At 40.6% G+C, this 14,210-nt stretch overlaps 1 protein-coding gene across 1 annotated transcript in view; it reads left to right on the top strand.

Annotated features, from left to right (window-relative positions):
• The first annotated feature begins 5,221 nt into the window (after positions 1-5,221).
• Positions 5,222-14,210, top strand: part of LOC111584877 (collectin-12-like) — a 43,321-nt gene continuing 34,332 nt past the window's right edge. Inside the window, exons 1-2 of the mRNA XM_055007173.1 lie at positions 5,222-5,489; positions 6,379-6,429. Of these exons, the coding sequence (XP_054863148.1) occupies positions 5,483-5,489; positions 6,379-6,429 (58 nt within the window). The 5' untranslated portion in view covers positions 5,222-5,482. The remainder of the gene's footprint in view (positions 5,490-6,378; positions 6,430-14,210) is intronic.

Here is a 14,210-nt window from a genome sequence, read left to right as displayed (position 1 = left end):
GAAGAAGAATTCACACCGATGACAACAGTTCACTAAGATTACCCAAATTAAAATGACATGTTCTTCACAGTGGGGTGAGAAAATGGGTGAAGTCAGAGTTCTGTGGTGTTCAGGAGTGAAACATGTGGGTGTCTGAGGTGAAAAAACCCCGAACCAGACTGTCGGGTTCCTGCAGAGAGGAGCAGAGCGGTTAAACCGTGGCCAAGACTGAAGTAATCTAGGAACACACGGAGCGCTGCAGGTGTTTCCAGATCACGCTAATCAGCCACCTGCAGAACCGACACAGTTACAGGTTCATCCCACGTCAAACCCCCAAAGAACCAAAGGCTTCGTCACACAATACGCGTCATCTTCAGACGTGTCAAACCTTTCAGCGACGCCGTCCCTCGAGGAAACAGCTGCATTTGTTATGTATTTTTCCACATATTATACTTAAAAAAAGTGCCAAGATTTAAAGTTGGCTGTTGATGCATTGAGCCTGAAAGTCACATACACGGATTGTAGTTAAAACCTGGCTTTTTCTATGACTTTTGACCTTTTGTTCACATGCAAGCTTTTACATTTGTTTAAAAAGCAAACTTCTGGAAAACTCCCTCCAGTCTGAACAATGTATTTTGTTGCAGTGTTGACGTGTGGACAGGGGAAACAGAGGTTTAGAGTGCTGAGGTTGTGGTAGTTTCTCCTTTGTTTACATGAGGCGATTGTGGTAACAGAACGTTTTACAAGCTTACACATAAATATACAGTTATTCTACAACGTCATCCCTTCCTTCCTTGATGCACACACACATGGTGGTAGCCTACAGGAACTGGTCATAGCCTTTTTTAAAAGATTTTTATTGACCAAAATGGTTTAAGAGTGAGGGTTACATCGCCACCTATTGGTTTGGAAAGCACCTGACAGCACTTTAAACATGCTTTTACATTTTGAAGGAAGTTTTGTGAGACTAAAGGAGGATCTTGTTCTAAAAGATAGTTATGGATTTGCATCACAGCACTGCTTGAAAGTGCAGAAATGAGCTTTTAAAGTTAAATTTTTATCATAAATAGTGATTATGGCTGCTTTCGTGGCAACGACACGAATAGAGCTGCATTACTATTTATTACACTGCATACTATAACAATGCACATTTTACTTTTTATGCATACCCTTTTGTACTCCTGCTTGTATGTTTTGGGCATATTTTTCTACCTGTGTTTCTCTCTCTATATTTTTTGCACGACTTTTATTTCTAAGACTTTAAATGGGAGCAACTGTAATGTAAGCAATTTGTGATTCTAATTCTGATTGAGGTTAAACAAAGGATGATAACACGGTTGCTTGAATTGCAAAGAACCTCAGTTTTGCAGAGCATTTTAGCATCTTTCAGCTTGTGGTTTTGGTTTTTGTGGCTTGCAGCTTTACTCTTGGTTCACTCTCACCAGGAGCTGATGAAGAAACCTAAACAGTCTCAAAAGAGGGTGAATATTGGACTTAATAAATGAAATTAAACATTCCTCAGCTGACTTGAAGCATGAATCTGAGTGCTAATGTTGCTCTGTATCTGCTGGATGCAACTGTTTTGCGATATAATACAGCACATAAGCTCAAAAACATGTTAAAATGACATTTGATTAAAAACCAGCAGAGAAATCTATGATAGATGCATAAAGAAATACATTTTAAAGGCAAATGTAAGACTTGCCTCCAGGTTGTTGGCTAGAATCCTAAAAAAAATCCTTCATAGTGTATGAATAATGAGTAAAAAAGTACTGTCTGATCTGCCATAGCTCCTATCATAAGATCTAAACATGGCAGCAGCGTGGTAAATGTGGAATTCGTCTGTGCTCTCTGGACCTTCTGTTCATCTGAGCCCACTGCTGAAAGCCTTGACCCAGCAAATGAGGTCCCAACCCCTGAATGAGGAGCAGCAGGAGCCCGGCTGTAGGACACCCGACCCTCAGCTGCTTTTTATCAGGCCGCCACCATCTCTATCGGAGCCCTAATACCAGCCTGCTGCTCCAATTATAGCCGACAGTAAAATAACAGTTTTGAAGCCTTTAGGAAAACAAGTAATTAGTCACTTTATCATCTCAGGCTGCTCTGGAGTCTAATATGAGGCAGACCGGGTCAATCTCAAGCTATTTAGTGCTGAGCCTTGGTTTAAAGGCTGCGTTATCCAAAGGAAGAAGAAAAACAGATCTCATTTTGATGTCTGTGCTGTTTTGTTTTTTTTTTCCAAAAAAAGCTGATGGGATTTCAGAGCTGAGACAGTCGCTGTTATCTCCATCTTTTCCTGTATATCAGCTGGTTTGAAGTGAAAGATTAGAATTGGGGCCACGTCATGTAATCCGGTGACACTAAACCTGTACTGAGAAGACCTGAGAGAGGGTTTGAGTTCTTTGATGTTCCTCATTAGTTCAAGGAGGATGCAGCTGGTTTTCGGCCTTTGATCAGCGATCTGCGTCTGCAGGCCGGAGAGATTATGGACGCAGGAAGTGTTGGAATTATCACAGCACCTGGAAGAGTTCGAGGGAAAAGGCTGCTGGTGCACATTATGGAGGAACTGCGGCCAAAGTTGGCTGCTATATGGACGAAATAAAGTATTGTCTGAGCAAAAGCAAGGAAATGTGGAAGAACTACACATTCACTCTGTCTTGGGAAAATTAAGTAGTGCTTTTGAAGGCGGAAAACTTCAATTAAACAAAGAAAAAAGCAAGAAATTGGTAAATCTACGAGACCTAACAGACAAAATAGCAATAAAAATGCATCTATCCAACTTTTTAAGTCATTTTTCTATATAAATGAGTATGAAAAGTCTATTTTCTTACAAATAAATCACAAAATCAAATTGCAATTTCTTGACTTTAGAGTTGCTTTTTGTTGTATATCATGATACAGATATATTTTAGCAAAGAAAGTATTTATACAAGGCCAGGCTGATATAATCTTACTGCTGAATTATATTTTTCTCTTGTTTCATGGAAATAATCTGGAAATTACTAGGAAAAGTGTAAATATTTGCAGGAATGTGAGATTAAAATACCCCCAAACCCCAGGATAAACCTGTTATAAAACACCACAGAAGGGAGGGAGTCTCATGTCAATATGAAAGTGATTTAACATCCTTGAAGGACATTAAATGTAAATATATAAAAACAGGATAGACAGAAATGTCGCTCTCCTCCACCTTCCCAAACCTTTGAAATTATCTATAATGGGTACCAGGTTTTTCACCCGGGGACGCGATTGCCATCAGCCCCCAGTAACTTAATCTGATCTCCGGCTGCAGGACTGCAGACGTCCCGGGGTCTGCGGCGCTGACAGCCGGCCGCACCTCCTCCATCCCCGCAGGAGAAGCTCAGCGGGAGGCGACGGGACGGTCACCGGGACTCTGAGGAACCGAGGAGCACAGATGTGGCCCAAAGCAGCTGTGATGTCGAGTTAGATAAAAGAGCTGACGAAAGCTTTCAAAATAAAAGTCTGCTCAAGTCAGCATCTGCAGGAAACACTTCATCGAGGTCACAGTATGTCACCTGATGTATTAGTTTATAACACTGCAGGTTCTTATCAATAACATAAGTTAAGCCTGGTTGATTTGTATTCTGACATTGTAGGGTCTCTATTTTAACGTTTATACTATACAGGTACATTTTCATAATCCATTATAGTGACAGATCTAAAATAATATTTAAAGTCACATAAAAAATATTGTAGGGAATTGGCATTAATATTTAAATTTACATAAGTAATATCGTAGGGGTTTAACCTTAATATCTAAATTAGTGCAGTAAATTTGCATTAATGGTATCAGTCTTAACCACATTATTTAAATTGATCAGGTACATTTGCACATTTTTTTTATATTGTAGAGTCTTAATCATAATATTTGAATTCACAAAAATAACAATATTGACCATTATCATTAAAATTAGTGTGGGAAGTTTGCAGAAAGTTTAGGTCTAAAACTCAAAATTAAATTTGTAATGTTAATTTGCATTTTATATTATAATGAAGGATCTTTACTTTAGTATTGTAATTTTGTAAAGTTGCTTAGCCTTAATATTTAAATTCGTGTGGTAATATTGTAAGTCTTAGCCATATTATTAAAATTGGTCAGGTACATTTACATATCTTTTAAAATATTGCAGGGTCTCAACCATAATATCTGAATTCACATAAGTAATAATTTAGAGCATTATTATTTAAATTAGTGTGGGAAGTTTGCATAAAGTTTGGGTCTTAACCTTAATTAAATTAGTAATGTTAATTTGCATTTTCTATTCTATTTAGGGTCTCTACCTCAGTGTTGTAATTTGGCAGGTAAATTTGACTAATTAATGTTATTTTAAGATCTTATCCTTAATATTTAAAATCATGCAAGTAATATTGTAGGGGCTTAGCCCTAATATTTAAATTAGTGCTGCAAGTTTGCATAAAGTTTGGGTCTTTAATTAAATTAGTATAGTTAGTTAGCATGATATAATAAATTGTAAGGTCTAAAACATAAGATTGGAATTCACTATATATTGTAGGGCTAAGCATTATTTTTAAAATTACAGTGGAACTTTTGCATAAAGTTCTTAACGTTAACAATTCAGTTAGTAATGTTAATTTGCATTCTATATTATATACCTTAGTATTGTATTTTGGTAGGTAAATCTGACTGATTAACATTATTTTAAGGTCTTACCAGTAATGTTTAAAATCACATAAGTAGTGTTGCAGGTGCATGCCCTTAATATGTGCATTTATACAATAAGTTTGCATAAATAATATCATAGCATCTCAACCTTAATGTTTATGTTATTCAGGTAAATTTACATAATTAATAACATGTTAGGGTCCTAAATAGAAAACTTAGTCAGATAAACTTGTGTTTAATATAATATTGCAAAATTTTAATTGTAATATTTAAAATTGTCAGGTAAATTAAGTCAGGTATTTCATTTTATTTTTTACAAAGATTGTAGGGTTTTAAGGTTTGTTATTATAGAGAATAAACGTGATAGTTAAATCAGTCATATAAATGTGTATGATTAATAATCCTGTAGGGTCTTAACCTTAACATTTAAATGAGCAGATATGTCTATAAAAATCAAGAGATGAAAGAAGATATTGATTCTAGTAGAATTTTAATCCTTTCTCAGTGGTAACGACACTTTTATACTTTTATTCTGAAAGCGGCACGGGATGTGCAGCTCATTATTTTGTGTGACTTGACTCTTTAACTCTCCTCCTTCAGCGCTGCGCTGGAAGACGAGGCTGCAGATCATCACAGCTCCGCTACACAAACTTATCACCGAGCAGGACAACACAGACGATGGGATTTTAAACTGCAAACCGAACATGAGCTCAGACTTGTAGCTTCATTCCTCCTTTAACTGTACTGACGTCGGTCTCTGTGGAGCAACTTTACACCTTTTGCACTGGATGCTGAGATGCGCAGAAAGTGACAGGAGTCCTCATCTCTTCTACAGTCCTCAACGAGCCACAAAACGCCATGAAAGGTACCAAGTTCTCTCGTTAGCTCACATACAAGTGCATGATTTTTTTTAAAAATCTAACGCTAAATAAACCTGTCTCCGGAGGCTTTATTGAATCTGTGTGTATCTCTTTGTGGTCGGTGAGTCACATCTGGATGGCATTATGGTGCAGAAGTTGTGAAAGTTCTGTAACTCCACCAGTTGCATCCGATTAAAGGGAATAAAAGACCTAATTAAGTTTGCATAATCGGTATTTGTTAAACTCATGCTGTGAGAATGAGAAAAAAAACATTTAACATCTGAGAAATAAAAGCAGTGAGCAACACCTGCAGTTTCATCACTAACTTCTGTATTTGAGAGCAAACTGCATGAGTAGCATCAACATTTTAATCATTCTGAGGCAAACTGAGTGACTTATCACCCAGTAATGTGTGATCCAGTTGGCATCTATCTGACTAACCTCCCACCAACAAACAGAGCTCATCCCTCCCTGTCTCCCCCATGCCGTCTCCCCCCTGTCGGCCCCCCATCTGTTAACCATTAGCAGTGATGTTCTCTGTGCTCTGCTCCAGCCTTCAGTGTACTGGAGCAGAGTGTAATTAGGGTTTACTGTCAACAACCCAGAGAAACCGCAGCCTGTGGCTTTTACAGTTCTCTGGACCCCCAATCTCCACAAAAGACACGATGCCTCTCTATCTAGATCCTAAATCCTCTCTGGCTGCCTCTGCTTTGCTAAATCATTGCATTCAGGGACGTCATGATGAGTTTCTTTGGCTCCGTGCAGCTGCCCCGTAGTGTTTCTGTCTGCTTTATTTTGTTTATGCAGCTCCTTCCATCTGCTTTAAACACAATGTACCCCCAGTAGCGTGCCGCTGACCTATTTATGTCATATGTTTCTGATTATGTCACGCAGACGACTTTGCAGACGAGGAGGAAGTACAGTCTTTTGGATACAAGAGGTTCGGTGAGTGAGAAGTGACCTTTTTTTAAAAAAAAATTTTGCTTTTGGTGGAAGAGAGACTCACTCGGAGCTCTGATCATAAAACTTTTATGGTTTTGTGAATGAATTAAAGCCGCTAAGTGTGTGGGCTCTCACTGTCTTTCTTACCTAGAATTACCTTTATATTTATGTGCATGCTGCTCTGTGCTGTCTTCATGTTTGGCCCAAATGGTTTAGAGTCTGTGGATGACAGTCTGTGAGGTCCGGCTCACCACAGGCCCAACAACTTGCTGACAGAACCTCCCAGATCAAGAAGTTTTCAGAAACTCTCCTCTGTCCTTTATCCACTTAGAATGAGTCACTTCAGCTTGTTAACTCACACAAATATGCCTCTAAAGTGTGGTTACTCCAAATGAAACTGGAGTCAACACATATCTGAGTGTTGTGGTGCAACTAAAAAGTTCACATGCACATTAGCGTCATGTACACATGAAGCTTTCCCATCACACTTGCAGTGACCCCATCCAGAGAGATAAGGATAAAAACGAACACTTTCAGCATCAGTTCACCCAAACTGAAAACAAACATATTTCTCACTAGTAGTATCAAACCATGCAGATAGTTTTGGTTGTATTTTCTCAAGTTCGTTGTGAGATATTCCCTTTTTCTTCCTCAACACAGTGACAGTTATTAGATTTAATTGTAGCATTTTAACTCCAAAAAAAGGCACGGAAAACTCAAATTGTGCACAACCCAACAGTGAGGTCACATCTTCTCAGTAGCGTTTTTTTCTACCAACACAGTTCTTGATTGTAGTCTCATGTTAGTCTATTGAATGTGGACTATTCCTGCCCTCTAAAGATCATTCACAACTTTAAAACCACTGTAAATAAACCATATATATCTGTTTATGGCAACAACAGTGGCTTCTTCTCCTGCATCACTGCAAAAATATTTCAGGAATGGTTCGAGGAACATGAGCAAGAGCTCAAGGCCCGTCCTCCAAACTTCCCAAATCCTAATTTAATCAATCAATAATAGGATGCACCAGAATAAACCAAAGCCATGGAGGCCCCACCTAAAGTCTAAAACACTAAAGAACCCAAAGGATCTGCTGCCACTATCCTGGTGGCAGAAACCACAGGATACCCGGATCAGAGTTGGAATCTTCACCTATTAGTCAGGTGGTGTTAATGTTGTGGCTGATCGGTTCCTTTTCTCTTTACACCATACGACATTCTAGAAAATCCAACAGTACGATGTCTTTCCAGAGAGAAATTACTCTCAATAATCCATAGATCTCACTGTTTTCACATATTTGCTGCCAAACAAAGACTTCATGTGACTAAAACATCTGATAAATTGGAAAAATCTGTCTTTTCTAGTTTGGGTGGACATCATTTCTTCATTGCAAGTGCTAACACGTTCCATACTGTTCCATAAATGCACTCATACATGCTCTTTAATCATGCACAATCTCGTTTTTTGTTGCAAGGTTGCTGCCAGGTTTATTTCTGTAGGGTTTTGTGAGGCACCAAGTGCATTCAGGATTTTAGATAAAGATGAAAAAACGGCACCAAATGGCAAACTCTTGGTCACTGAAAGACATTCTTAAACATCCAACAGTAAGAATTCTTTCCAGAGAAAAGTTAAATTCAATAATCCATAGATCTCACTGTTTTCACATATTTGCTGCCAAACAAAGACTTCATGTGACTAAAACATCTGATAAAATGGAAAAATATCTTTTTGTAATTAAAGTGGACATCTTTTCTTCGCTGCAAGTGCTAACACGCTCCATACTGTTCCATAAATGCACTTTTCTTTACTCATAGATGCTCTTTAATCATGCACGATCTCCCTCTTTGTTGCCAGATTTACCGCCAGTTTTATTTCCGCAGTTGCTATGGGGTTTTGTGAGGCAGCAGGTTCGCCACGGAGTGCATTCATGCTTTTGGATAAAGATGAAAAAGTGGCACCAATGGGCAAACTCTCTGTCACACACACTCAAACACATCATTATTATTCTCCTTGGAAACGCAGCACAAGCTCCATCGCTGTTCTGCTGGTTCAGCATTGATCTGGGAGCCTGTGTGTCTCTGTATTCAGGGTGTTGCTGCTCTGTGAGTCGTTCACACACAGTTCGGCCTGAGAGAGTAGATGATGGGAGGCAGCGGACTTCAACGTTCTACCAGCACCGGCGGAGACGAATTCAAACTGTGTCGGAGCAAAATCTCTTTCATCCGAGTCACCCGAGTCGAGGCATCCTGTTTGTCTTTCTCTGTGAGCGCGTGAGTGCCGCTCATGGATTAGATTAGAGAGCAGTGGGGAGGGGAGCCAAATCCAGCTCACTTTTAACTTTATTCAAATGAACTCTTGACATTGTGAGGAGTAGGAAGAGAGGGCCGCTGAACTCCTCTCTGGCTGGTATCCGTCCTCTCAGGGACTCGTCAGCTGTTTGGAAGCGCCGGCTCCAAGCGTCTGCCTCACTCCTCCAGAGGCTTTGTTGTTGTGCAACAGAGCTGCGTTCATGCAAACCATCACAGGCCTCCATTCTTCCACCATTAGCGCCATAATGTCAGTACTCAGGGGGAACAAACAGTTACTTCCTCTCTACATGTTTTGCTGTAATTCATTGCAGCCTCCCAGGAGACCGATGGTGTTTAAACTGTTGTGACATGTCGGGGCTGCGAATGTTGTGTCCAGTTTATAAAGTCACCAGCGAGCTCAAAAGGAAAGATGGAACACTTAATCCTGCTGGTTTTACAGAGTGAACACGAACAAGAAACAGTGCCTACAGTACCAGCGGGCTTTTGTTTTTCTTAGCCTATTTACATAGACGTTTCACATACTTTGCATTACTACTGACCAGTTTTTAAAGCGATCCAGAAGTTTTTCCAGGAAGCCGCAGGCCTCCATCAATTCCTGCTCACTATGAAAGTCATCGTGCAGAGTTTTGAAGCACGGATACATTAGAAATGAGCGGCTGTCAGCAGGTAGATCATACTGTCCACATTAGGCCTCTGCATGGTAGCTGGCTGTCATCAGCAGGAGTGTCTGTGAACGAGTGAATGGGCGGCAAAAAATCTAACTATATCCCTGGAATATACTTGGATCTTGTAGTTCTGCACGGGCTTTTTACAGTACGCTTCACACTTCTGCAAAAAAATCAGCTTTAAAACTAAAATTTCACAATAGGAAGTGGTGCTTCCAGTGTTGTAAAGGCTTTCAGCTAATTGTCTAAACACAGCGTCTTTTCTGCAGAGATCCAGCACAGTTGTCGGATCAAAAAATTGGAAGAGCAATGACTCGTGTGCTTTGACTCACTCTATAAAGAATACATTAGAAAATATAAAGGAGCAACAAAACTCCACATGGTTTGATCGCTGGCTTCATCTTCCCAGATGGACGTTCACGAAGTTCTCCTCCAGTTCTTTGAATTCCAAAATTCGATGCACTCATCTTCAGTTTTGTAATAAAGTGCAGTAACGCAGCTGTAATGAAATCCGACACAGCTTTCATTTGGTTCCTTCACTGTTCTGGCTAAAATTTATACAGATCAGCAAGAAGTCAGGCAAACTTCCTACCTTTGCCTTTTTCTAAGGAACTTCATGGGGTTCACACAAAAAAAGATCAACGTCTAATATGAGCACAGCACATGGACGATAACACATAGTGACCATGTGTTGAAATATCTTAAAAAGTACCTTTGGGGGGTGTTTGGACTTTTGCTGACGTGCAAAGAAAGAAGTGAGTTTTCTGAAGGTCGGAAATGCACACACACAGACACACACACACACACAGACACACACACACACACACACAGACACAGACACACACACACAGACACAGACACACACACACAGACACACACACACACACACACACACACACACCCACACACACACACACACACACACACAGACACACACACACACACACACACACACACACACACACACACACACACACACACACACACACCCACACACACACACACACACACACACACACACAAACACAAACAAAAGCAGGACAAGCTGTTTCTGATTCTTGTTCTTGCTCAAGTATCATCCATAAAGAATGCACACATCATGTATATTTGCAAAAACACATGTATAGATACGCATTTTCCACTCGCTTGTATACAATTGGGAATGTGCTCACACAGACACACACACACACACTTGCACCAGTACATACACTGAGTGAATTCATATGGTAATCCCATCTCCCTCCCTGCCAAGCTGAAGCCAGGCCGGAATCGCTTCCACAGTGTTCAAGGTTTGAACATATTTATTTTCCTGTGGGGGACTGACATAAGAAGGCCATCAGAATAAAAACAGAATCTACCTGAGCTTTGGCTGAACCCTTACAGCCCCATTAGGGCTCGTATAATCACTGGTCACTGGGAGCCGGCAGCTGGCCTTGGCCTGAATTAAACCAGGAACCTTCCAGTCACAAAACAACAAACCATTGTTAAAAGAAGAAACAGTGACATCCAAGAGGACACATAGTCAACCAAACCAAAAGCAGCTAAGAGACATCAGTGAACATTAGCTTTTGTTGCTATAATCATGTCTTTCTCCACCTATGTGTATATCATCCATAGTTTAGGACAATGCACATGTTAAATTAGGATGCAATAACCAGTGATAATGGTGGCACATGTTAGCAAAATGCTAATGGAATCCACTGGAAATTAACCCCTTAGACAGTGAATAGAATAGAATACATTTCCTTGTCATTGCATCATTGCTGGAGAAATTTGTGGGATTTTTGAACGTTATTTAGTAGCAGAAGTACAAAAATATGTAAGGTATTTGAGAATACTCACTTTTTGATTGAGTGCTAATTCAGGACAGTATATAAAATGATGTATGTTGAGATTTCCCAAAGGTTTATCTGTAGAGGACATAGATAAATGAACACAAAGTTAGAAATACGCAAGACGGGTTGGCAGAGTCACTGCACCAAAAGATAAATTGCAAGACTCCCTGTCATATTAAAGACGCAGAGCTCTGGGAGTCACAGGCGGAGGATAAACAGTGATTTGAGCTCGTCCTCCTGAGACCTGCACTGATGTCTGGATGGGGTCTCGCTGCCTCGGCCGGTGTCTCCCGTTCCCACACATGTGGGTTTGAAGGGGTCGGACTCTGGAGGTTTGCGGCTGGTGTGGAACCCAGAGTGCACTAATCTATTTCCTGCACTTGTTATGGTTTCTCCAGCAAGGCCCGGAAAATTCCTGGAGCCGAGCGCGGTGTCGGGCCTGTCCGTGCCTGGAACCAGCTGTGTCAGCACAGCTGGGGCTCGGTTCGGTCCGACGGGGTTCTTTTGCGGCTGAAGAACATTCCCCGGCTCCAGCACCACCTTCAGCTGCAGCCGTAATGACACCTCACCTGGCACCTCATCCATCCTGGTTAACAGGGAATCAGACATGGTTATGTTAACATCAGCGTCTGTCAGCCACTGACACATTTAATACACAAAGTCATGTGATACTCTGCAGTGCATTTGTCAGAATGTCTGACGGGGATTTTTATGCACTTTGCTGTGGTTTCTGCCTTTTTTCTTGGAGTGTTGTATTGTGGGATTCTCAGATTTTGCCTCTTAGTTCTTCCTTAAAACTGCGTGGCAGCTTTTGATCACTTTGTAAAGTGTACATTCCTCATTCGCTGGCTGCCATACCACTGTCAAAGTTTTTTCTTTGGCCTTGAGACTTTACAGTCAGCGTGTCTTTGCAAACACATGTACTGTGCGTGTGGATGAACACGTTCATCTAACTTTCTTTTATGTTTTTCGTGTATAAGATTCTCATAGTCCAATGGTTCACAATCCTTACTCCCGCTACAAAAGCTAATATAATCTGCATTTTTTTGCATTATAAATTGATAGAATTCTGTTCTTTCTAGTCTAGAGATGACAGAAGGTTAGAGACGAGCTAATATTGCCTTCATAAAATGGGTTAAAACAGAATAATTTAACAAAATTTAACTTACATTCATTTGGTGTGCTCAAATGCAGCTCCAAATGAACAGTATTACTCCTCCATGTGACTAAAAAGGTGATAATATTGTGTTAATGGCGTCTTTCTGCAGCTCCCAAGAGGCCAAAAATCACTTAACGCAGGTTTAAGTGAAATGACCTCTTTTCTTCTTCTTGAAATAAGCTCTAACGGAGGCTCCAGACGTGTAAACCTGACCTGAGCCTGCAGCCTGTTAGCACCTGTTAGAGCAGAGATGGGAAAACACTTACCCAAGTCACCTGTTGAACTGAGAGCAGACAAAGTAGTAAAACTCTGGGATTTTTTTTGGACTTTCAAGGGCTTGTCTAGTAAAAATCAGGAAGTTAAAATTGGCTTAGGCATCACAGAGGTCTTGTGTTGAACTCGTCATGGTGAAATCATTAATTTTAAAACTCCTAAGTGCAAATCCAGAGACAAAGCAGAGCAGTTTGGTGGATTTCAATGAAAACTGAAAGCAATTTCAAGGGATTAAGGTAATTTTCAATCATTTTTAAGCACACAGACACACATGTTAAACCTCGTCTGCCTCTTTACCACCTGTTACTGATTGTGATTTGCTGCGTCCCACCTATTGCTTGTTCTGTAATGACGCTCATCCAGTATAAACTGAGGCTTTTGCTGTTGTTCTGTTTCTTTATTCCATCTGGCTTCATGAGCAGGAGATTCTCTTTCATGCTTTTGCTCCTGTTTTAAGTTTAATAGCTGCAATTCCGCAGCAATCCGATGTTTTGTCTCAAAAACATTTTGCACCCGCAAGCTTTTAAAAGCAGCTCCTCAAAGCAGGTTAGAGGAAAAACTGAGAAATTAATGTGGTGACAAGAGGATGCAAAGGAGAATCGAGAAGTGTTTGTGCTAGCAAGAGCGAGAAAAATGCAGGCAGACACCACAGATTTATCCCCCGAGGCGACACCCACAAACAAAGAAGTACGACGTGATTTTAAGAAATCAAGTCAGATGTCGGCTGGCGGGTTTTAGAGCAGCTTCGCACGTCAGACTTGTTTTCTCTGCAGGGAGAGGAGAGTAAAACTAAAACCTCAGGGTGTAAATGAAAAAAAAGAGACAATGTGCAGACCAGGAATGAGGGATTTCCTTGTATCTGGTTCTAGAGGAATCTCACACCACAGGAGAGGAGAGATGGATGCTGAATAAGCAGCAAGAGCAGGGAAGATGGTATTTAATCCCAGGAGATGGGAGGGAAGGGAGGGGAGAGGAAGTGGGGAGAAGGTGGAGGAGATGCAGCCGGCGAGGTGGATGGATGGCTTCGGAGGAGTACGAGAGGAACTCTTTGAGAGGAGATAAGGGCTGTGTGATTCAGAACAGATAACGAAGCCGGAGGATGTTGTAACCGAATAAGATCCAGCTGGAGGTGGATGTCTGAGAGACACACCTTTCTGACATGAGAGCATAAATACTTTTGAAAAAATAATCAGTTTATCAGCTCACTTTGTCACAGGCTTCACTCTCAGACGTTTACACGCCCTCTTATCTCGGTTATAAGTCAGTTCTTTCAACCTGGAATCCCTGCTGGACTGTCTGACTGTGAGGAAAGACAGCCAGAGGGGGAAATGGCAGCGAACCGCAGAGGAATTTTACAAACACATCATTTTCCTTTTTCCTGGAGTTTTCAACAGTGTATTCTATCTAAACAACTAAGTGCAGTTTTATGTTATTTTATACGGATGGATGGATGGATGGATGGATGGATTTATACTTATCTTATAAATAATCCAACTGTTGATGAAAACTTGGTTGAAGTTAAAATTCATTTCACGTCAGCTAC

This window comes from Amphiprion ocellaris, chromosome 22 (assembly GCF_022539595.1).
Source record: "Amphiprion ocellaris isolate individual 3 ecotype Okinawa chromosome 22, ASM2253959v1, whole genome shotgun sequence".
Lineage (NCBI taxonomy): Eukaryota > Metazoa > Chordata > Actinopteri > Pomacentridae > Amphiprion > Amphiprion ocellaris.
The sequence above is the reverse complement of the archived record's forward strand: the minus strand, read 5'-3'. Positions and strand labels throughout refer to the sequence as shown.